At 44.2% G+C, this 25,822-nt stretch overlaps 1 protein-coding gene across 1 annotated transcript in view; it reads right to left on the reverse strand.

Moving 5' to 3' along the window:
* The window catches only part of NTMT2 (N-terminal Xaa-Pro-Lys N-methyltransferase 2), a 51,604-nt gene that overhangs the window by 14,557 nt on the left and 11,225 nt on the right, over window positions 1–25,822 (reverse strand). The window contains exon 2 of the mRNA XM_075287753.1: window positions 18,470–18,645. Within this exon, the coding sequence (XP_075143854.1) occupies window positions 18,470–18,645 (176 nt within the window). The remainder of the gene's footprint in view (window positions 1–18,469; window positions 18,646–25,822) is intronic.

Below are 25,822 nucleotides of genomic sequence, written 5' to 3' on the forward strand. Positions count from 1 at the left end.
ATTTGCACAAGCTCATCGAAATTGGACAATTGAAGATTGGAAAAACGTTGCCTGGTCTGATGAGTCTCGATTTCTGCTGCGACATTCGGATGGTAGGGTCAGAATTTGGCGTCAACAACATGAAAGCATGGATCCATCCTGCCTTGTATCAACGGTTCAGGCTGGTGGTGGTGGTGTCATGGTGTGGGGAATATTTTCTTGGCACTCTTTGGGCCCCTTGGTACCAATTGAGCATCGTTGCAACAACGCCAAAGCCTACCTGAGTATTGTTGCTGACCATGTCCATCCCTTTATGACCACAATGTACCCAACATCTGATGGCTACTTTCAGCAGGATAATGCGCCATGTCATAAAGCTGGAATCATCTCAGACTGGTTTCTTGAACATGACAACGAGTTCACTGTACTCCAATGGCCTCCACAGTCACCAGATCTCAATCCAATAGAGCATCTTTGGGATGTGGTGGAAAGGGAGATTCGCATCATGGATGTGCAGCCGACAAATCTGCGGCAACTGTGTGATGCCATCATGTCAATATGGACCAAAATCTCTGAGGAATGCTTCCAGCACCTTGTTGAATCTATGCCACGAAGAATTGAGGCAGTTCTGAAGGCAAAAGGGGGTCCAACCCGTTACTAGCATGGTGTACCTAATAAAGTGGCCGGTGAGTGTATATCAAATAATGCAGCATTTTAGCCATGGCAGAATTTTACATTACCTGCAAGGTGGATGGGATTCTCACTAATCCCATCCACACATTGCAGAAAGAAATCAGCAATGAAATGCTGCGATTTTAAAAGTGGTCGCATTTTTGTAAATCACAGCATTGTAATTATACCTACGGAAACAGTTTTCCATATAGGTATAGTTGAGGCAGAAAGTCCGCAATGGAAAACTCTGCACTGTAATTTCCAGGGTGCCTTTTCCACTATCCAGACACAAGTGGCACTTTCATTGAACACCTATGTCTCTGCCCAAACCATTTCCAGGTGCTTAGCATAAGACAATTTGGTGTTATGGCATCCATCGGATTTCCTGCCATCGACAGCCAGTCGTTGTCACTTTCGTTTGTAGAGGTGTTGTGAATGAAAAACTTGGCCTGCTAGAGACTGGAACTGCATTGTCTTTGACAACAAAGTTCTGTTTGGGATCTGCTGATGCTTAGGTTTGAGTATGGACCTATGGTGGTGAGCACTTCAATTATGTCTTGGTTATGGAGAGACAAACTGCATCAACTGCTAATGAGATGACCTGAAGAGCCGTCACATACAACATTCTGTTACACCTATTATACAAGGGACACTAAGGACTTATAACATGTAATTAACTGCAGCCATATGTGCTGCTGTCATGGCTGGACGTCCATCAGACATTTTTCATCAGGATAATGCTTGCCCACACAGTGCAAAGTCTTTACCAGATGGCAACACCTCCTTGGCCTACCAGGGTGCCAGATGCATTACCAATCGAACATTTATAGGACTAGCTAGGACGCCAGCTTCAAAAACATATGAATGAGCAGGATCTACAGGCTCAGCTTCAACATCTGTGGACAAATGTGCCACACGATACCTTACCTTAAAAAACCTTTATGGATGTGAACGCTGAATCAGGGCAGAACATGTTGAGAAGACGTTGGAGAATTGCCAGCAGGGAACCAAACATTTGAACCCTGTCCAAATCAAGCTTTATTGTCCACTTACTAAAGTAAGGCAGTATCTGTTACTCAACAAAGTTGTTCAATGCACAAATGGCAGTGGGCCAGTATGCATTCAGTTTTTAGCTAAATGTCTGGTCTTAGGTGGGCAACTGCTTTAGGTACTTACCCTGGGCTGAACTGTGTAACCGTTGAGGAGAATATATTTACTTTTGCTAAAATCTGCCCCACTATAATTTATTGTATGTGGCATTGGTCTCCTCATAATAGCAACAGACACCTTAAGGGTGCCCTAAGGCTCTTGGGCCCAGGTGCGATTGCACCCTCTGCATCCCCTCCCTTAAGTTAGACTCCTGTATTAGTATAGTAGTATTCTACTATGTTATTGTACTACCACGTTTAGTGTGTTCTGCTGCTGAGTCATTGTGTCTAACTCAGTTTGGTACTTTCTGGAAAAGCAGGCAGTGTTATGAATCTCCAAATTGGGCAAAACCAGGCTGCGCCCATTGGTGTTCTTTTTGTAGCACTCAATGCAGTCTTTGTGTATTACTACCAGATGTGTTGTCCTCATGCTGGGCGGAATAACATATCAGATTGAGGTTGCACAGTGCAATTCTGAAGCAGAGCCTGTTATTTCCAAAGGCCAGTGTGCAAATTCATTGTGTACTACTGAACTGGTTACTGTGAGGTTTGAGCGGAAAGCCGTATGAGAAATGGACAATAGCTGTGGGAAACATGAGACCGTCTTTCTTATGCTGATTGAAGTGTACTGTCTTCTGGTATTGGACTTCTGATATTGATCCTGTTTCTTAATGCTGAGCAAATGACATTCTTACTGTGGTGCCCCACACCACAAAGCGGAGATCCTGCTCTCCTGTCCTTGGATAGATCTGAACAGGGTGAGGTGAACACTTAGTTGGCATATTTGGACTGAGCTGCGGGAACCTATATCTATGGGTACACTAATGTCCATTAGTGAAGTTCAAGAGGCTGTTGAATGGAACTACTAGACGGGAAGCCATATACTTATTATCAAATTCCACTACTCATGTTGCTTCAGTTGCTGGTCTGCACTCTGATCCTAATTAAGTAATTATGAATATGATATGGCTATATCATATGAAGGATTATGGCACCAGAAATCTAAAATGGCAAGCATGTCTAATTTATAAATAGCTTGTTCTTTTAACCCCTTAAGGATTGGGATAATATTTGTTTTTGCCTTCTGGTGTTTCCTCCCTGCCTTCCAAAAGTCACAACTTTTATTTTCTAATGGGACCATACCATTTTCCATATAATGTATTACAAAAAGGTAAAAAAAAAAAAAAGTAGGGTAGAGTAGAAAAAATGCTATTTCAGCATTTTGCAGGGATTTCATGTTTATAGCAAATAATGTACAGTAAAAGTAATATATTAACTGCTGATCAGTATGGGTCCTGCAATAATTTTGGCCACCCTTATTCAATATATACAGGTTTGATTTTTTTTCATAGATATTATAATGTACCCATAAAGAAATGTTTCTGCAAAACTGCCCTATAAATATGTTATCACAGTTACTTTTGTGTTATATACTTCTTGGTGAGAGATTGTTTGCTGATAGATATGCCTTACCAACACACCTAGTAGACATTTTACCTAGCTGACATTCTTTGACAGGAGTGCATCAGTAGACTTAGAGAAGCAGGGTGATATAAAAAAAAAACAAAAAAAAACTTGAGAGTCTTCAGTAATTGATACCTTTTTTAATGGCTAACTAATAATGATGACAGATTACAATGTTTCGAAGCTCTGGGCTTCTTCTTGAGGTATATCTAAAATCAATTTCTGAACGCTGCATATTTATGTACCAAAGAACACTCAGGAATAGAATTCTAGGAGGGAGGGTAGAAGAAGGTTATTGGTTATTGGTACATACTAGAGATGAGCGAACACTAAAATGTTCGAGGTTCGAAATTCGATTCGAACAGCCGCTCAATGTTCGTGTGTTCGAACGGGTTTCGAACCCCATTATAGTCTATGGGGAACAGATACTCGTTAAGGGGGAAACCCAAATCCGTGTCTGGAGGGTCACCAAGTCCACTATGACACCCCAGGAAATGATGCCAACACCTCTGGAATGACACTGGGACAGCAGGGGAAGCATGCCTGGGGGCATCTAACACACCAAAGACCCTCTATTACCCCAACATCACTGCCTAACAACTACACACTTTCCACATTCAAAAAAACCTCTATCAAAGTGGGAAAATACCTGGAAACCTTCTTTACTCCCCAAATGGATGGACACAAACCCCAATTTAAGCTCAACAAACAGTAACAACCACCCCTTTAAATCACGTTCCCCATGACAACCACAAATGGAATAGGCAATGGGAATTCCAAAAGCCCTCACCCTTAACTGTCATTTTGAGTGTGTGTGTGTGTGTGTGTGTGTGTGTGTGTGTGTGTGTGTGTGTGTGATGTGGTAAGACCTTCCAAAATTCACTTTTCTAGCCCTTAACATGAGCCCTTCCAAACAAAGTTACATGACCTTAAGCTGAGCTACCAGCAGAGATTGAGGCCCTTGGCATGAGTAGAGCCTTGCACCAGCAGTGTTTTTGGCACTTAGGGTGAGTTGAGCCTTGTACCAGCGTGTGTCCCTTAACATCAGGCGGGCCCTAAGTTCTGCGCTTTGCACAAAAGTTCCACATTAACTAGGCTGAATGGTACAAAGATTAGTAGGCCCGAGAACCAGGAACAGGTCTTGCAATGGCTGTCGGATAACGCTTAAAGCACATTGTCCACCAGCCAGTCAGCCTCTACCTCCTCTTACCCAACAGTCTTGTCCTCCTTCCACCCAAAATTCCCAATCTTCTCAGAACAATAACCCCAACTGTCCCTGCTCCCCAGAGCTGTTCTCCCTTCCTTTGACTGTACCGCAACCTGCCCCTCCATTTCGCGATTCCACGGACCTAACAGACGAGTATCTGTGTCCAGATGCTCAAACACTAGAGTCTCCTCCATTCCATCTCCGGTCGATTTGGTGGCGGATGACCAGCAACCCACCCTCATCGACGACGATGAGACGCAGTTGCTGTCAGGGCAGCCAGTTGACATGCGCATTGTGCAGGAGGAGGAGGCGAGACAGGAGTTGGAAGAGGAGGTGGTGGACGACGAGGACACCGACCCCACCTGGACAAGGCAGATGTCAAGCTGGGAAAGTAGTGTGGATGTTGAGGCAGGTGCAGCACCAAAAAGGGTAGCTAGAGGCAGAGACATGTCCAGAGGCAGAGGTCAGCTGCTTTGCCGAAGCCAGGCCAGACCCGGAATGTCCGAAGATGTTCCCTTTTGTACCCAGCCCAGAAAAACTCCCCCATCGAGGGCACGTTTCTTGAAGGTGTAGAGTTTTTTCAAGGAATGCGCCGAGGACAGATATAGTGTCGTCTACACAATTTGCCTCTCGAAATCGAGTAGGGGCCCTGAGAAGAGCAACCTGTCCACCACTTCAATGCACCGTCATTTGGAATCCAAGCAATGGAATCAGTGGCAGGCAGCAACGGCAGGACAAACGTCGCCCGCCGTTCATGCCACTGCCTCTGCTCACAGTGCTGGCGATGCACTCCAGAGGACGAGCCAGGACATCACTTCATCTGCCTCCGCCACTTTGTTGACTTCTCCCTCATCCTCCCCTGTTTCTGTCTTATCTCCTTCTCCTGCACCATCAAAGGCACCATCAGGCGCTTCTTTACAACAACCCACCATCTCTCATACATTGGAGCGCCGGCAGAAATACACCGCTAACCACCCACCCACGCAAGCCTAGAACGCCAACATCGCTAAACTGCTGGCCCAGGAGAGGTTGGCGTTCCGGCTTGTTGAAACTCCCGCCTTCCCGGACCTGATGGCAACTGTGGCACCTCACTATGCCGTCCCTAGCCGTCTCAACTTCTCCCGGTGTGGCGTCCCCGCCTTGCACCAGCACGTGTCACTCAACATCAGGTGGGCCCTTAGTTCCGCGCTTTGCTGCAAGGTCCACTTGACCACCGACACTTGGACAAGCGCCTGTGGTCAGGGATGCTGCAGTGCTTATCTTTAATGACAGGCAGGGTGAATGTGGTGGAGTCTGTTCCCCGGGTGCAAACTGGGGTGGCCTATCTCCTCTCCCAGGCCAAAATTCATGGCAGGAGTAGACTGAAACCCTACGACGCTGCAACCTCCACCACAGCTACTAGCGGCAAACGCTAAAACACTGGTGTGGGGAGACGTCAGCAGGCGGTGCTGAAGCTCATCAGCTTGGGGGACAGACAGCACAGTGCCTCCGAGGTCAGGGATGCCATCCTGGCTGAGATGGCATTTTTTTTTCCCTGCTACACCTGGGGCCTGGCATTTTTACGCCTGTGATAATGGCTGGAACCTGGTAGCGGCTCTGGAGCTTGCCAGCCTCCAACACGTTCCATGTTTGGCCCACGTCTAACCTAGTGGTGCAAAGTTTTTTAAAAACATACCCAAATGTACCGAAGCTACTGTTGAAAATGCGGCGCTTGTGCGCCCACTTTTGCAAGTGCACAGGAGTCGCTGCTAGCCTAAAAACACTCTAGCAAGGCCTACATCTGTCCAAACACAGGCTGTTGTCCGTCATTCACACACGCTGAAACCCTACAATACCATATCTTGAGCAGGGTGTGTGAGCTGCACAGACCTTTGATGGAGTTCCATCTACAAAACCCAAGGGTTCCTCAAAGTCAGCAACCAAAGTTTCTGCACCATGAGTTTCCAGGGGTGGCAGAGTTATGGCTAGGGGAAGAGGCATGGATAGGGATGATGTCTAGGGGCAAAAGCAGTGTGGATGTGGAGGCAAGCTAAGCAGGAAAAACTGGGGGTACAAGCTAAGGCATGGACTGGGGTGATGTCTAGGGGCAAAAGCAGTGTGGATGTGGAGGCAAGCTAAGCAGGAAAAACTGGGGATACAAGCTAAGGCATGGACTGGGGTGATGTCTAGGGGCAAAAGCAGTGTGGATGTGGAGGCAAGCTAAGCAGGAAAAACTGGGGGTACAAGCTAAGGCATGGACTGGGGTGATGTCTAGGGGCAAAAGCAGTGTGGATTTGGAGGCAAGCAAAGCAGGGAAAATGGTGGCTAGAGGCAAAGGGATGTCCATAGGCAGCAAGGGCAAAGATGCAAAACTCTCCCGTTTCAAGAATTTTCCTGACTTGTTTCCCCACAAAACATTCCTGGGAGGAGGGCTGAAACACCACCCTCCTCCTCCTCCGCTGTTAGATTTACCCCAGCTACGAGCTGAAAACGCTGCAACACTGGTGTGGGGAGACGTCAGCAGGCTGGGCTGAAGCTCATCAGCTTGGGAGACGGACAGCACACTGCCTCTGAGGTCAGGGATGCCATCCTGGATGAGATGGCAATTTGTTTATCCCCGCTGCCCCTGGGGCCAGGTTTTTTAGCTTGTTGGAGGGCTCTGGAGCTTGCCAGCCTCCAACACGTTCCATGCCTGGCCCACATGTTCAATGTAGTGGTGCAATGATCTTTAAAAACATACCCCAAATTAGCTGAGCTAAGGGTGAAAGTGCGGCACTTGGACACCCACTTTCCCAAGTCTACAGTACCTGGAGCTAGCCGCAATACACTCCAGCAAGGCCTACATCTGCCTGAAGCACCTACTGTTGTGCGAGGTCACCACACGCTCTAACCCTAGATACCGTATGTTCAGCAGGGTGTGTGAGCAGCAGAGACCTTTGATGGAGTACCAGCTACAAAACCCAAGGGTTCCTCAGAGTCAGCTCCCTCACTTTCTGCACCATGAGTTTCCATGGGTGGCAGACTTATGGCTAGAGGCACAGGCATGGATAGGGGTGATGTGTAGGGGCAAAAGCAGTGTGGATGTGGAGGCAAGCTAAGCAGCAAAAACTGGGGGTACAAGCAGCCGGTGACATCATCACTGACAAGCACAGCTGTCTGTCAGCTGACAGGCTGACTTTCACCAAAATGAACAGACAATGGATAGACTCATCATATACATGTCAGTTACATGACAAATTTAGTGCAATTTGCAAGTCCAAGATGGTTTGGAGATCTGCGGAGAGGAATCTCACCACCTCTTGCGGGTGCCATCATTTGGAAGGCAAGCCCTGGGCTCAGTGGGTGAGAGCAAGCGCAGGATAATCGTCGTTTGGCCTGGCGGCCACTGCCTCTTCCACTGTTGACAGGGCTGGCGCTGCAGTCCAGACCAGGAGCCAGGACACCTCCACATCTGCCTCTGACACTTTGGGGAGTTCACCCTTATCCTCACCTTTTCCTGCCATTTCTCCTTTTGCCCGCGCCATCATGCGCCTCTTCCCAGCAACTCCCCATCTCCCAAGCCTTTCATTTCATGCTAAAGTACAGCGCAACCCACCCACATGCCCAAGGCTTCAACGGCCTCATCTCAAGAAATCTGGCCCAGGAGATGTTGGAATCCCGGCTGGGGGACACTCTGCCCTTTTTGGGCAGAGTGTCTACTGCGCCACCGCACTGTGCCGTCCACACCAGCACTTTCCCCCAAACATGAGGCGGTCCCTAAATTCAGCGCTTAGCCCTAAAGTTCCATGTGACCAGTTACGAATGGACAAGTGCATGCGGACAGGGACGCTACCTTTCAATTTGGGCACAGTGGTTGAATGTAGTTGAGGCGTGGACCGGGTCGCAAAATGTGGTGGCCTGACTTGTCTCCCCACACAACATTCCTGGGAGGAGGGCTGAAACACCACCCTCCTCCGCTGTTAAATTGACCCCAGCTACGAGCTGGAAACGCTGCAACACTGGTGTGGGGAGACGTCAGCGGGCCGTGCTGAAGCTCATCAGCTTGGGGGCCAGACAGCACACTGCCTACAAAGTGAGTCATGCCATCCTCGATGAGACGGCAATGTGGTTTTTGCCACTGCACCTGGGCCCAGGCATGTTGTCATGTGTGATAATGGCCGTAACCTGGGATTGGCTCTGTAGCTTGGCAGCCTGCAACATATTCCATGCCTGGGCCACGTTTTTAACTCATTGCTGCTAATCTTTTGAAAAAGGTACCCCAATGTTCCTGAGCTACTGGTGAAAGTGTGGCGCTTGTGCGGATAGTTTTTAAAGTGTATAGTTGCCGCTGCTAGCCTCTATGCACTCCTACAACGCCTGTACCTGCTGGAACAACGGCTGTTGTGCGACGTCTCCACACTGCTGGCACTAAACATATCATGTGTTGAGCAGAGTGTGTGAGCAGCACAGACCTTTGATGTAGTTCCAACTCCAAAACCCTCGGGTTCGTCAAAGTCAACTCCCTCAGTTGCTCAACCATGAGTGGCCATGGGTGGCAGACTTATGTGAAATCCCATCCCATCCATTGCACTGGACACGAAACATTAGCATGCGCTCAGCACAACTTCGGATATGGCAGATGCGTTAAGCAGGGTGCAGGGTACAACACAGACCAGGCCCGAGCACCAGGAACAGGTGTTAGAAATACTGCAGCATCTGCCATTTCCTTCCAATTTTGGGGTTTTGGACCCGCCACCGACTTGTCTGGACCTAAGTGGGGATCATGAGACACAGTTGCCATCAAGGCAAGCTGTGGTCATGTGCGGTTTGCAGTAAGGGGGCAGTGCGCAATTGGAAGAGGAGTTGGTGGATGACGAGGCCACCGACCCCACATGGACAGGGGTGATGTCTAGGGGCTAAAGCAGTGTAGATGTAGAGGGAAGCTAAATCAACAAAAAACCTGGGTAGAAGCAAAGGCATAAACTGGGGTGATGTTTAGGGGTGAAAGCAGAGTAGATGTGGAGGGAAGCTAAGCAGCAAAAACAGTGGGTAGAAGCAAAGGCATGCAAAACTCTACCCTGTTGGAAGACTTATTCCTAGGTCTGGAACACGTTAATGGCCCCCCTGGACAAATTACTGCCACTCAGGGGCCTAGTGTCACCAGGAGGGACAAGTATAGGCGCATGTTGTGGGAATACCTGGCCGACACCAGCTCTGTCCTCTCCGATCCCTCTGTGCTCTACAGCCTAAACTTATTTTCTCATCTTTTTTTCTGAACTGCACATCTCTTGCCTGCTTCCTTTGGGATCTTAGAAATGGTGGTCCACTTCCACAGATGGTAACTTCAATAGACAGTGTAACGGGAGTAGCTGAGGGATCGCTGTCTTAACCACTTTTTGGCACAAAATTAACTTCCAAAGCCAAATATGGTGCAAGTATATGATGCAAGGACACCTACACACCTATCTCTGACACATTGGGGAGTTCACCCTCATGCGCCCTTTTGGCCTGCACCATCATGCGCCTCTTCCCAGCCACTCCACATTTCCCAAGCTTTTCATTGCAGGCAGAAGTACAATACAACCCACCCCCATGCCCAAGCCTGTAACAGCCTCATCGATAAACTGCTGGCCCTGGAGATGTTGGTGTTTGTTTATGCTTCTGGAGACCCAGGCCTTCCGTCAGCAGATGGCAGCTGGGGCACCTCCCTATGCTGGGCCTAGCCGTTACTACTTCTCTTGGTGTGCTGTCTCTGCCTTGCGCCTGCATGTGTCCCATAACATCAGTCGGGCCCAGAGCTCTGCGCTTTGCTGCAAGGTCCACTTGACCACCGACACATGGACAAGCGCCTGTGGTCAGGGATGCTGCAGTGCTTATCTTTAATGACAGGCAGGGTGAATGTGGTGGAGTCTGTTCCCCGGGTGCAAACTGGGGTGGCCTATCTCCTCTCCCAGGCCAAAATTCATGGCAGGAGTAGACTGAAACCCTACGAAGCTGCAACCTCCACCCCAGCTACTAGCGGAAAACACTGTAACACTGGCATGGGGAGATGTCAGTAGGCCGTGCTGAAACTGATCAGCTTGGGGGACAGACAGCACAGTGCCTCCGAGGTCAGGGATGCCATCCTGGCTGAGATGGCATTTTTTTTTCCCTGCTACACCTGGGGCCTGGCATTTTTGCGCCTGTGATAATGGCTGGAACCTGGTAGCAGATCTGGAGCTTGCCAGACTCAAACACGGTCCACGCATGGCCCACGTTTTCCAACTTGTTGGTGCCATGTTTCTTTGAAACCTACACCATTGTGCCTGATATACAGGTCAAAGTGGGGCCATTTTCGTAAGTGAGAACTAGCCTCTGCTAGGCAGAAAACATTCAGAGCACACTCCTCTCATCTTCGCACCGTTGGCTGGCGGAGGAAGACGAGGGGGTTGGAGTGGCATCTGATGTCCCTATCCCACACGAGGCTAGAGGGTGCACTTCAGTGCATCCCATTGCTTCACCACAAATGGTGTGAAGGGGAGTGGAAAATGGAGGAAATGGAGAGTGACCCTTACAGTTGGGGCCAGCAAAGGCATGCCAAGTAACACACTGGCACACATGGCTGACTTCATCTTGGGTTGCTTTTCAACACATATTTCACATCATGAAGAACAAATAATACTGGATTTTTTCAAGCCTCGAACCCCGGTCTAGGTCTAATGTCTGTTCCTTTCTTATATTAGGGGAGAGGGAAAAAAAATTACTTCAGTGATACGTTTAGCGTACATAGACTGACTATTAATGTGTATCCCACTTAGTGTTGTTAGGGTTACACACCGTCACAACCTGGCTAAAGCTTCTATAGCTGTTAATAAAGTCAACATAACTTTACGGTATCCAAAAAGACAGCTGGTACCGACAGAGAGCAAGACAAATGTCACCCAAAGCTGTGAGCTCTGAACACCCACAGTGACTTTGGCGTCATCATCATTATAAGGGAGTGGGTGGTAATAAATAACTTGGCAGTGCCTAAAACCCAAAAAGCTTATACAACTATATTTACATTAAGATACACAAATGAAACTTTTCAGTAGCATGTCATGAGACAAGCTGATAAGCTCTTCCTTTGTGCAGTGCTATTTGAAAGTTAAACGCTGCCTTTATTTTAATTCTGGAGAAGGTGCAGACATTAGATTTAGAACATGTTGTCTTCATTGTCCAAATCCTCTATATAGGTAACGCGTTTTTCGGGCCGAGCTGTCTGGGAACGAGCTGGTGCAGCACTGACAACCTGGGTGAATATGGCAAGAGCCTGAGATGTAGGGTGAATGAATCCCCAAATTATTTGTGGAATTCCCAGTGAGACAATGGCACTGTATACCAGTATTAAAAATTGTGGGTGCACATAACCCCCATATATTCTTTGAATTCCCAGTCAGACAATGGCACTGTATACCAGTATTAAAAATTGTGGGTGCACGTAACCCCCATATATTCTTTGAATTCCCAGTCAGACAATGGCACTATATACCAGTATTAAAAATTGTGGGTGCACATAACCCCCATATATTCTTTGAATTCCCAGTCAGACAATGGCACTGTATAGCAGTATTAAAAATTGTGGGTGCACATAACCCCCATATATTCTTTGAATTCCCAGTCAGACAATGGCACTGTATACCAGTATTAAAAATTGTGGGTGCACATAACCCCCATATATTCTTTGAATTCCCAGTGAGACAATGGAACTGTATAGCAGTAGCAAAAATTGTGGGTGCACGTCACCCCAATATATTCTTTGAATTCCCAGTTAGACAATGGCACTGTATACCAGTAGTAAAAATTGTGGGTGCACATAACCCCCATATATTCTTTGAATTCCCAGTCAGACAATGGCACTGTATACCAGTATTAAAAATTGTGGGTGCACATAACCCCCATATATTCTTTGAATTCCCAGTCAGACAATGGCACTGTATACCAGTATTAAAAATTGTGGGTGCACATAACCCCCATATATTCTTTGAATTCCCAGTGAGACAATGGAACTGTATAGCAGTAGCAAAAATTGTGGGTGCACGTCACCCCAATATATTCTTTGAATTCCCAGTTAGACAATGGCACTGTATACCAGTAGTAAAAATTGTGGGTGCACATAACCCCCATATATTCTTTGAATTCCCAGTCAGACAATGGCACTGTATACCAGTATTAAAAATTGTGGGTGCACATAACCCCCATATATTCTTTGAATTCCCAGTGAGACAATGGAACTGTATAGCAGTAGCAAAAATTGTGGGTGCACGTCACCCCAATATATTCTTTGAATTCCCAGTTAGACAATGGCACTGTATACCAGTAGTAAAAATTGTGGGTGCACATAACCCCCATATATTCTTTGAATTCCCAGTCAGACAATGGCACTGTATACCAGTATTAAAAATTGTGGGTGCACATAACCCCCATATATTCTTTGAATTCCCAGTCAGACAATGGCACTGTATACCAGTATTAAAAATTGTGGGTGCACATAACCCCCATATATTCTTTGAATTCCCAGTGAGACAATGGAACTGTATAGCAGTAGCAAAAATTGTGGGTGCACGTCACCCCAATATATTCTTTGAATTCCCAGTTAGACAATGGCACTGTATACCAGTAGTAAAAATTGTGGGTGCACATAACCCCCATATATTCTTTGAATTCCCAGTCAGACAATGGCACTGTATACCAGTATTAAAAATTGTGGGTGCACATAACCCCCATATATTCTTTGAATTCCCAGTTAGACAATGGCACTGTATACCAGTAGTAAAAATTGTGGGTGCACATAACCCCCATATATTCTTTGAATTCCCAGTCAGACAATGGCACTGTATACCAGTATTAAAAATTGTGGGTGCACATAACCCCCATATATTCTTTGAATTCCCAGTCAGACAATGGCACTGTATACCAGTATTAAAAATTGTGGGTGCACGTAACCCCCATATATTCTTTGAATTCCCAGTGAGACAATGGAACTGTATAGCAGTAGCAAAAATTGTGGGTGCACGTCACCCCAATATATTCTTTGAATTCCCAGTTAGACAATGGCACTGTATACCAGTAGTAAAAATTGTGGGTGCACATAACCCCCATATATTCTTTGAATTCCCAGTCAGACAATGGCACTGTATACCAGTATTAAAAATTGTGGGTGCACATAACCCCCATATATTCTTTGAATTCCCAGTCAGACAATGGCACTGTATACCAGTATTAAAAATTGTGGGTGCACATAACCCCCATATATTCTTTGAATTCCCAGTGAGACAATGGAACTGTATAGCAGTAGCAAAAATTGTGGGTGCACGTCACCCCAATATATTCTTTGAATTCCCAGTTAGACAATGGCACTGTATACCAGTAGTAAAAATTGTGGGTGCACATAACCCCCATATATTCTTTGAATTCCCAGTCAGACAATGGCACTGTATACCAGTATTAAAAATTGTGGGTGCACATAACCCCCATATATTCTTTGAATTCCCAGTCAGACAATGGCACTGTATACCAGTATTAAAAATTGTGGGTGCACATAACCCCCATATATTCTTTGAATTCCCAGTGAGACAATGGAACTGTATAGCAGTAGCAAAAATTGTGGGTGCACGTCACCCCAATATATTCTTTGAATTCCCAGTTAGACAATGGCACTGTATACCAGTAGTAAAAATTGTGGGTGCACATAACCCCCATATATTCTTTGAATTCCCAGTCAGACAATGGCACTGTATACCAGTATTAAAAATTGTGGGTGCACATAACCCCCATATATTCTTTGAATTCCCAGTCAGACAATGGCACTGTATACCAGTATTAAAAATTGTGGGTGCACGTAACCCCCATATATTCTTTGAATTCCCAGTCAGACAATGGCACTATATACCAGTATTAAAAATTGTGGGTGCACATAACCCCCATATATTCTTTGAATTCCCAGTCAGACAATGGCACTGTATACCAGTATTAAAAATTGTGGGTGCACATAACCCCCATATATTCTTTGAATTCCCAGTGAGACAATGGAACTGTATAGCAGTAGCAAAAATTGTGGGTGCACGTCACCCCAATATATTCTTTGAATTCCCAGTTAGACAATGGCACTGTATACCAGTAGTAAAAATTGTGGGTGCACATAACCCCCATATATTCTTTGAATTCCCAGTGAGACAATGGAACTGTATAGCAGTAGCAAAAATTGTGGGTGCACGTCACCCCAATATATTCTTTGAATTCCCAGTTAGACAATGGCACTGTATACCAGTAGTAAAAATTGTGGGTGCACATAACCCCCATATATTCTTTGAATTCCCAGTCAGACAATGGCACTGTATACCAGTATTAAAAATTGTGGGTGCACATAACCCCCATATATTCTTTGAATTCCCAGTCAGACAATGGCACTGTATACCAGTATTAAAAATTGTGGGTGCACATAACCCCCATATATTCTTTGAATTCCCAGTCAGACAATGGCACTGTATACCAGTATTAAAAATTGTGGGTGCACGTAACCCCCATATATTCTTTGAATTCCCAGTCAGACAATGGCACTGTATAGCAGTATTAAAAATTGTGGGTGCACGTAACCCCCATATATTCTTTGAATTCCCAGTCAGACAATGGCACTGTATACCAGTATTAAAAATTGTGGGTGCACATAACCCCCATATATTCTTTGAATTCCCAGTCAGACAATGGCACTGTATACCAGTAGTAAAAATTGTGGGTGCACATAACCCCCATATATTCTTTGAATTCCCAGTCAGACAATGGAACTGTATAGCAGTAGCAAAAATTGTGGGTGCACGTCACCCCAATATATTCTTTGAATTCCCAGTTAGACAATGGCACTGTATACCAGTAGTAAAAATTGTGGGTGCACATAACCCCCATATATTCTTTGAATTCCCAGTCAGACAATGGCACTGTATACCAGTATTAAAAATTGTGGGTGCACATAACCCCCATATATTCTTTGAATTCCCAGTCAGACAATGGCACTGTATACCAGTATTAAAAATTGTGGGTGCACATAACCCCCATATATTCTTTGAATTCCCAGTCAGACAATGGCACTGTATACCAGTATTAAAAATTGTGGGTGCACATAACCCCCATATATTCTTTGAATTCCCAGTCAGACAATGGCACTGTATACCAGTATTAAAAATTGTGGGTGCACATAACCCCCATATATTCTTTGAATTCCCAGTGAGACAATGGAACTGTATAGCAGTAGCAAAAATTGTGGGTGCACGTCACCCCAATATATTCTTTGAATTCCCAGTTAGACAATGGCACTGTATACCAGTAGTAAAAATTGTGGGTGCACATAACCCCCATATATTCTTTGAATTCCCAGTCAGACAATGGCACTGTATACCAGTATTAAAAATTGTGGGTGCACATAACCCCCATATATTCTTTGAATTCCCAGTCAGACAATGGCACTGTATACCAGTATTAAAAATTGTGGGTGCACATAACCCCCATATATTCTTTGAATTCCCAGTCAGACAATGGAACTGTATAGCAGTAGCAAAAATTGTGGGTGCACGTCACCCCAATATATTCTTTGAATTCCCAGTCAGACAATGGCACTGTATACCAGTAGTAAAAATTGTGGGTGCACATAACCCCCATATATTCTTTGAATTCCCAGTCAGACAATGGCACTGTATAGCAGTATTAAAAATTGTGGGTGCACGTAACCCCCATATATTCTTTGAATTCCCAGTCAGACAATGGCACTGTATACCAGTATTAAAAATTGTGGGTGCACGTAACCCCCATATATTCTTTGAATTCCCAGTCAGACAATGGCACTATATACCAGTATTAAAAATTGTGGGTGCACATAACCCCCATATATTCTTTGAATTCCCAGTCAGACAATGGCACTGTATAGCAGTATTAAAAATTGTGGGTGCACATAACCCCCATATATTCTTTGAATTCCCAGTGAGACAATGGCACTGTATACCAGTAGCAAAAATTGTGGGTGTATATAGCCCCAATTCTATTGCTAGGGGACTTGCAGGGTATTTCTGAGGTGAAGGTGGGGGGGCACACCGTTGGAACGGGGATTTGGGGTGTATATATGGGGTATACGGGAATACACTGTCAGTGTGTTCCATTCAGGATCCTGGGAAAGCTGGGTTGCGGCGATTGAGCCCGTCAGTGCCACGTTACACTGACAAGCTTCTCCCTGGAATTGAAGTTATATGTAAGCCCAATATATTCTTTGAATTCCCAGTGAGACAATGGCACTATATGGCAGTAGCAAAAATAGTGGGTGTATATAGCCCCAATTCTATTGCTAGGGGACTTGCAGGGTATTTCTGGGGTGAAGGTGGGGGGGCACACCGTTGGAACGGGTATCGGGGGTATATATCGGGTATACGGGAATACACTGACAGTGTATTCCATTCAGGATCCTGGGAAAGCTGGGTTGCGGCGATTGAGCCCGTCAGTGCCACGTTACACTGACAAGCTTCTCCCTGGAATTTAGCTCTTATAAGAGCTGTTGGTTGTCTTCTCCTTCCTATCCTAGCCTGTCCCTGCCTACCCAGAATCTAACCCCTAGCTAACTGGACGGAAACCTCCGTCCTCGGTGAATTGCAAGCTCAGAATGACGCGAAGCTGGGCGGCGCTGTTCTTTTAAATTAGAGGTCACATGTTTTCGGCAGCCAATGGGTTTTGCCTACTTTTTTCAACGTCACCGGTGTCGTAGTTCCTGTCCCACCTACCCTGCGCTGTTATTGGAGCAAAAAAGGCGCCAGGGAAGGTGGGAGGGGAATCGAGTAATGGCGCACTTTACCACGCGGTGTTCGATTCGATTCGAACATGCCGAACAGCCTAATATCCGATCGAACATGAGTTCGATAGAACACTGTTCGCTCATCTCTAGTACATACAAATAAACAATTCATCAGTTTGTAATGTTCTTATCAGTTCAGAGAGTGTCTTTATGGCTGTCTCAGTTCAGTGATTTCTGTTGGATGTCATGAACCCATGTGACAGATTCATCCCTTCTTGCAATGTTTGAAGCAGGGTCATAATATTGCAAGAAAGGATGAATCTGTCACATGGTACAAAAACAAACATTTTCCTTATACAAGAAGCAGGATGGACATTTTGATGAACTGCTCACCATTCTAGGTTGTTCTGACCTAGCCTTAGAAAGTGTTGGGGACAATATTTACATGGGGGAAACACAGCAAACAGACTCTGGATGACCCAGAAAGATCACCAGCAAGGAGGATCATTAGTTTCCTTGTCCATCACCAAGACACAGAAGGTACATTCAGAACAAACCCCCCCCCCAACCCCCCCAACTTTGCCGTAGGCTCATATCAAGAGGAAACCTGCTAAGCCAGCGCCCATTACATGTCCTGCCATCAACAGCCAACCACCGTTACCTTCATTTGCAGTGGTGTTGTGAACTGTATTGTCTTTAGTGACAAATCCAGGTTCTGTTTGGGATCTCCCAGTCAGGTTCAAGTATGGAGGCCACAGCAAGGGTTTCCCAGAAATGTATCCGTCATATGCAACATTTATCGGACAAGCTGGTACTCCAACTTTGGCAACCTGTGTGTGTGCATGATCTTCTGGCCTAGCTCTACATCATTGGGCAAGTGTGCCATAGCATACCATACGGAATCTATAAGCCTCCATGCACATTGAAGGAATTAGGGACTCCTTTTAAATATACAATTTCCCCCAAAATAACCTTATCCTTTTACCAATATTGTAATCACTTGCATGTATCAGCTTTATATTTACACATACAAAGTTTCATTTGATTCAAACAACACCTTTTTTTGTAATGTTATTTTTTTGTCCATGATTGTAGTTCGAGCATTACCATGTTTTACATTTCTTACATGGCAGATGAATGTCAGCAAGAGATACAAGAAACAAAAATGTTATGTCTGGTATTATGAAACTGGAAAGTCAGGTTTATGTGGGAAAATAGTTGAAATTCAGTTAAGCAATTTAGGTTGTTACTTACTCCAATAAATTTCCGCAGGAATTCTCGAGATGATTCTATGTCAGTATTTGAGAGGTCAGAAAAATCACCCATCATCCCTTCTTCTGTTGCTGGAACATCTCTGTAGAAATTTCTTGCCCTTGCATAAAATTGCATTTCTCCATCAATCACTTCACTTGTTAAAGCAAATAATTTTACTGTAAAAGAAGCAAATATAGGGATAAATGTAGGAATAAATATTATTGTGCAAGTATAAAAGGTTATTATTATTGTATACAGCATAATTTAATATTGTACTGCTGCTGGTGAACTCAAGTAAGACTTTCAATAATGGTTATCATTTTCAGCTGTGCTACAGAATTATTAGTTAGCAATTTTCATTAGTCTTCCAGAGAGACCAACTGAGCCAGGACAGCAAAGAGCAGAGGTCCCAAAACACTGAGCCACAGCCCAAACCCGGGACAGTATCCGGCCGCAGGATGCTCTTTCAGTTCTGGGCACTGCAGCTCAAAGTGTCTGCAGGGAGCAGCAGCCAGTGAGAAGCTCCCTGGTAAGGACCTAACTGCTCTAGTTAGTACCCAGCCAAGGTGTTGCTCATTGGCTGCTGCTCCCCACATGTACTAATTATAATACAGCGCTCACTGGAGGCTGCGCTTTCACACTACCGAGTCTCAGACATAAGACACTGTCCATGTGCCGGATCTCCTGGCCGGTACATTATGCCATGGTAAAGGGTCTACTAGCATTTTAAAATATGATGTTTTATTCAGGGTACATGGCCCTCTTACTGTGCAAAAGTATATTTAAAACGCGTGAAATGTGTAGTTTTTGTTCGTTATGCAGGATAACGGTAAGTATGGTTAGTGTCAGTGTTGTGGTACTGACATAACTTTTTCCCCAAACATAACCTGTCTACAGGGGTGAACCTTCCTTTTTCGCTGCCCGAGGCGGACAACAGAAAGCCGCCCATAACCCCCCCCCCGGGAGGAGGGGGCAGAGGGGGCGGAGTGAAGGGGCGGGGCTGAGCGAAGGGGGCAGGGCGGAGCGGCGTTAGCAGGCAGAGAGAAGGCACTGCTCCAGCGGCCTCCCCAATCCACCGCTCGGTGGCGCTAAGCAAATCGGTGACGCTAAGCCAGTCAGGACAAGCCAGGACAAGCCAGTCCAGCTTGTCCTGGACTGGCTTAGGTAAGAAAAAATGCTGCCCTCCCCGGGGCCCCTGGCATAGCGCCGCCTGAAGCGGTCGCTTCAGGTCGCCTCATGGGAGGTGCGGCGCTGCTGTCTACATCCAGACACATAAAAGGTAAGGCATGATGCTATAAATCCTTGTCTCCTAGCAACATGCTATTGCATAGCGATTATATATGGGGCGGTGCATTGCTGGAAAGTAGAGACTCCAAGCACCATACATAACTATAATACTAGGAGTCCCTTTCCCACTACATAATGTACCGGCCAGGAAATCCAGCATTCACACGGACCAAAACTCAAGTACAAGACCCTGTAGTGTCAATGCAACAGAGAGCTGCTGAGGCCACATCTCTGATCAGAATGCAAATGACAGAAAAACTGACTTTAAAAATTCCCCTCATATCTGAAAGCCATATTTAAGCCATGTTAGTTTACAAATGACATCAATGTATCCTATTAAGCGTGACTGACAATAATGTCTCAGTTGCAGAGGTCAAATCTAGTATGGACCACTTTGCAGGCTATTCTTGTCATCACCTGTTAAAAGGCATCCCTTGGTTTCAAATACTTAATCCAATTACTTCTTGTTATGCATAGTACGTACTTAACAAAATTCCTTGTGCTCATCTTGACACAAATAACTTTCACATGGCAGTTGTCTTACTGCTTTTACATACGTTAATATTTTACAGTGCAACATGTTGATTTTTTTCCTCTTTATAATATCCCACCAATAATTTTATTGACATTGTACACTGAGTTGTGGAACTAATATGAACAATACAGGCCCCTTCTGGCAACTGGAAGAATTTATTCCTGTGGAATCTGATTGTGATTAGCCTTTATTTCTAGATGTAACTTGATATACAAAAATCAGAATTAAAGCATACATTGGCTCAATCCTAGTAGGACATGCCACAAGATAGTCTAGTACTCAATGTCAATGTCAATAGGATCACGTGCCCCAAAATGAACGACACCATGATGGGAATTAGATACAGGGACACAATACCCACACTTATAAGGTCAAACCCCAACTCAGCCTGATAGTGTCTCAGGTGTTTATTTGAGCAAAATCTTATCATACGGAAGGAGGTATAGAAACATGTCCAAATGATGTCAACGTTATTTTCGTTGTGGTCATCTACTTCTTAGAGTCAGCAGGGCATCTGCATTTTGGCATAGTCTTTCTTCTTGGACAAGCCAAACAATTTCATGAGTCATGATGATTCCTGATTCAGGCCTATCTTAGGTATACAAACAACACCTAAATATAACATTAAAATAGTATTTCATAGGCGAGCATTTTCAGGGTCTTCAATTTCAGACACAGTCCAAAATCCCTGATTTAATAAACCAGGAGATCCAGCACTTAAAGTGAAGATTGGAGCCATGCAAAGTTTTATCTCTGTAGTTGCCTTTCTCAAACAAGCATTAAACAGTATAGACCATTTGTATGTGATCAGTTAAGGTGCATTCACACGGAGGAAAACGGCACTGAATTTGGTGTGGAATCCACGTCAGATTCAGTGAAAAAAAATCATCCCATTGACTTCAATGGGTTCCTTAGCAAAAAAAAAGGAACTCATTGAAGTCAATGGGAGGCTTTTTTTCAGCGCGGATTTTGACGTGGATTCCACACCAAATTAAGCACCATTTTCCTCCGTGTGAATGCACCCTTAGGATCTAACACCCAGAACCCGCAAAGATCAACAGTTGTAGCAAGTGTCTCCAAGTGTCAAAAACTAATAGTGGACAGGTAGTGCGTGCAGCAACACTCCTATTCTAATAGGAGTGACGCAACAGCCCTGTCCACTCTATAGCGGTGGTTTGGGGAAATTGATGCTCCACTGGATGCCTTCAGAAGATGGAAACTATTGAGACAGCTGATATGTATGAGGTTCAGTTGTCATCAGTATGAAAAATCAATATGTGCTGCCATCTGATTCTTTAGCTTCTCTGTTATAAAGTACATGATGAAGTTGCCACATTACGCATCCATGATGGCATCATCACATGATCTAATATGGGCTGTAGAAGTGGACCACTCTGCATTATATTAGTCTCATATGAGTGCCTTGTCCTGCCCATCGATATAACAATTTATTGAATAATTGCCGTGGACCCCAGGGTCTATGTTTCCTGAGCTTGAGTGCTGCTAAATGCAAAAGATGAAATAGCGACCAGTGTAGGTACGATAATTTATTCCACAAGACAGAACACAAATATACAGGCAACCCGTTTTGACGCCGTCCCGACGTCAGGCCAACTAAAACATTAACAAAAACCAAAAAATGTACCCTACCAAATACCAAATGAAGTCCCACTATAAAATAAACATAACAACCAAAGGAAATATGAGACAAATGCAAAATACATATATATTTATAAAAAGTATGAAAAATATTTATTGATAACCAAATAATTAAAAAAATCACAGGGACACATACAAAAATAACACTAAAAATAGTGAGCAGACACTAAAACTATAATACACAGACACATTAAAACTATAATAAGATAACATGGGAACATGTCAGAACAATCATAATCGATGAAAAACACAATAGTAAAATCGCATTGTTTGACTACTAAATTATGAATAAATGGTAAACATGAAAATAACAGAACCAAAACCAAAGATAACTACAAATAACTAAAATAAATAGATTAATATACAATAACAGACAAGATAATGCAGTGGCGTAACTAGGAATGGCAGGACCCTGTGGCGAACCTTTGACATGAGCCCCCCACCCCTGACCGACGCCCTGCATTCCTGCGCGCACTATTATAGTTGCCCCTGCACACAGCATTATACCCCATAGTGGTCCCTTCACTCAGTATTATGCTCCATTGTCGACACCCATTAACAATTATTATACTCTGAGATCTTTTCAGACCCCAGAGTATAATAATCGGAGACTGAGAGGAGGGATACAAACATAAACACTGTTACTTACCTATCCCTGCGCTCCCCGCTGTCGACTATCTTCAATTACGTCAAGGACGTCATGTGACCGGGGGCTTGGATCGCGACGCATAAGGACGCAGGCCCCGGCATTATAACGTCTGAGATGTCATACAAGTAGGCCCCGAAGCCTTCACGGAGCATGAAGAGGTAAGTAAAACTGTTTGTTATGTTTGCTTACCTCTCCCGGGCCCCCGTTCATTATACTCGTAAGTTTGAAAAGACCCCTGAGTATAATAATGATGTTTGCGGGGCCCACAGTGTCACTTACTGATCCCCTGCCTGGATTGGTAAGTAAGTATAGCCCGTTACTGGTTGGAGTAACTACAGCTGGTAATGGCCTATTAAAAAAAAACTGCAACAGTAGCAGCTGTCGCCGGGCCCCCTAATGTCCTGGGCCCTGTGGCAGTTATTTCACTGTGGTAATGGTAAAGAAAATGGAGAAAGGATTAGGATGACATAGGATGACGAAGAAATGAGAAGCATGTAATGGTGAGGAAATGTCATAAATAATCAATGAATGGGAATTGGAGAGAATGGAAATGTCAAAGGGAAGGAAAAAGTACAATATATGGTAGGAAAAGTGGTAAAAAAGGGTTATATGGGAATAGACTTACCAAGGCTGATTGGAGTGGAGGATTTCAGTGGAAGAGGTGGGAGAAAAAGACTGGGAAATATATAGAGAGGAAAAAAACTGAATGGAAAACTCTGCTCATACACGTTGGTGAACGAGAACAAGGAGGGACAGATACCAATCAGGAGAACGTGGCCTGCCAGATGCGCAATGAGAGATGAAGCTGGACAGGCAATGGAAGAAAAGGAGCAATGGCCGCATGCGCAGATGGAGAGAGCAAGGAGCCGTCATGAGCAATGAGCATGCGCAACAAGACAAAAGACGGCAAAGGAAGGAAACAAATGAAGATAAGAAAGGAGGCAGAAAGATGGACGGGGTGATAAGGGAGGTGGGAAAGACAAGAGGGGAATAAAAGAGGGAAGAGAGGAGAAAAAAGGGGGGAAGAGAGCAAAAGAACAAATGGAAAAAAGGAAGAATGGAATAGAAAAGAGAGTGGAGAAAAAAGACAGACAGAGGAGCAGAAAAGGGGAATGGAAATAATAAAGAGACAGAGAGAGAAGGGGGAGGATAGTGAGAGAGGTGGAATGGAAAAAGAAATGGGAATAAGAGGAAAGGAATAGATGAAAATGGGAGGAAAAGGGGGAGATGGGGAAAGGAGAGGAAGAAAAATTGATCAAGGAGAAAAAGAGAAGGATGGAGAGAAAAAAAAGAAGGAAAGGAAGAAAAGGGTGGAGGAAAAGAAGTGAAGGAAGACAAAGAGAAGGGGGGTTTGTGAGAAGATCAGAGAATCAAAAGAAGAGAGAAAAAAAAAAATATAATATATAGATGGAAAAGAAAAGGCCAGATAGACTAGAAATTGGACTCAACAGTGTCGTTGAGGCCCAGTGGAACCAAGGTGCGAAGGCGGTAAATTCAATAGGATTCTCACAGCCTTGCTGGATTCTCACAGTCCATCTGAATGTGGAATATTGGAATATAATGTGGAAACATCAGCTGTAAGGAGTGTCCAATTCCTTTTATCGTTATGTAAATGATTAAGATCAATAAGATGGTTAATAAGTTGGGTCGAGTCCTTGAGATAGGAGGATAATTCTAAGACAAGACCTTGTAAATGTTAATCTATGTAATGTGATAAATTACTATTTAGGGAGCCTATCTCTGAAATAATGTGGTGGCCACGTGGATTGAGGAGAGATTTGTGTAGTAAAGAAAAAAGGATCCAGCACCCAGAACTCTTGTGTAGGGAGAGTAGATTAAAACTTCGCTTTTATTTTTCACATTAAAAATTCGGACATTTCAGAGTAATGTAGTCCATGTACAGAGGTGGTACTGTTTAACGCCAGTTTTGGCATTAAACAGTACCACCTCTGTACATGGACTACATTACTCTGAGATGTCCGAATTTTTAATGTGAAAAATAAAAGCGAAGTTTTAATCTAATCTCCCTACACAAGAGTTCTGGGTGCTGGATCCTTTTTTCTTTACTGCATCATTGCGGCTCCGACCGGAGGGAGTCTTTTACCTGTGCATCCGTGAGGACTCTCCAGGAGAACACCGTAGATATGGAACTGTATGTCAACAATTTTTCTTTTTTCATTTTGGACACTGCTCAAAAACTATCTTACTAATAAGGGGCTGAATGCATACCATATTTGTTTGCAGAGATTTGTGTACTTTGGGTAAGTGGTAAAAAACAAAGAGGTGGGTCGATGACTTGGAGAAATTTCTTTTCTTTTTTATTCAGGAGTCCCGCACAACTTGCTGTGTTAATCAAGGTTCTGTATTAGGAAGTGTAAGAAGGCAATGGATTAGTATCTAGAAGTTCAAAGAATTCATGGTCATTTAGTAAACAGGCCTCATTGGTGTACTCATCCCTATTTTGTACAGTATTACAACACCCCCTCCCCTATTGGATGCTCTGATAACAATGTTAAGATTGTCCCTGAGAGTTTTAAGTGCTTTAAATTCGGTCAGAGACAGATTTTTGAGGTCTGAAGTGTGATGTGAGTGATCAAATATTTTGCGTGAATTAGATGCACCTAATTGTTTTTAATTGTTAAATAAGATTATGATGGATTCACTGGATAATATATGAATTTACACTGAACATGATTATGTATGAAGTTTATTGCAGTTACTACATGACACATAATTTTGTACATGATGGCACTTTTATCATTGTATTTGTAACAATAATTATTAAATTAGTAAATGTTGACATATTTGAGCCCAGCAGTAGCATTCCACCAGTTCATGGCTCATTTTCACTCCAGATGATGGATTTATAATTTTTTTTCTTTCTTTGTAGCATTTATGTTATGTTTTACTGTTTATTGCTTTGTGGTTTTTACATACATTTTATTGTTTGTTTATTTTTTGGTTAATATTCATCTTGCTTGTTGTATTAAGAGTATGTGGTATGTGATTTATGGTTGTTGAGAGTGTCCATGTGTGGTGTGTTAGTTGTGACTGTATATATGCTGTAAACTAGTGAGCTTTTCTTGGTGTTTTTATGAGTACAGCCAAAGGAGAGTCAAACACATACACACACACACACACACATAACATTTCTCCTTTTTTTACCTTTTTTCAAAGCAACAAAAAATAATCACACATTTGACAAACTGTTTTACTCAATTCT

This window comes from Leptodactylus fuscus, chromosome 9, assembly GCF_031893055.1.
Source record: "Leptodactylus fuscus isolate aLepFus1 chromosome 9, aLepFus1.hap2, whole genome shotgun sequence".
NCBI lineage: Eukaryota > Metazoa > Chordata > Amphibia > Anura > Leptodactylidae > Leptodactylus > Leptodactylus fuscus.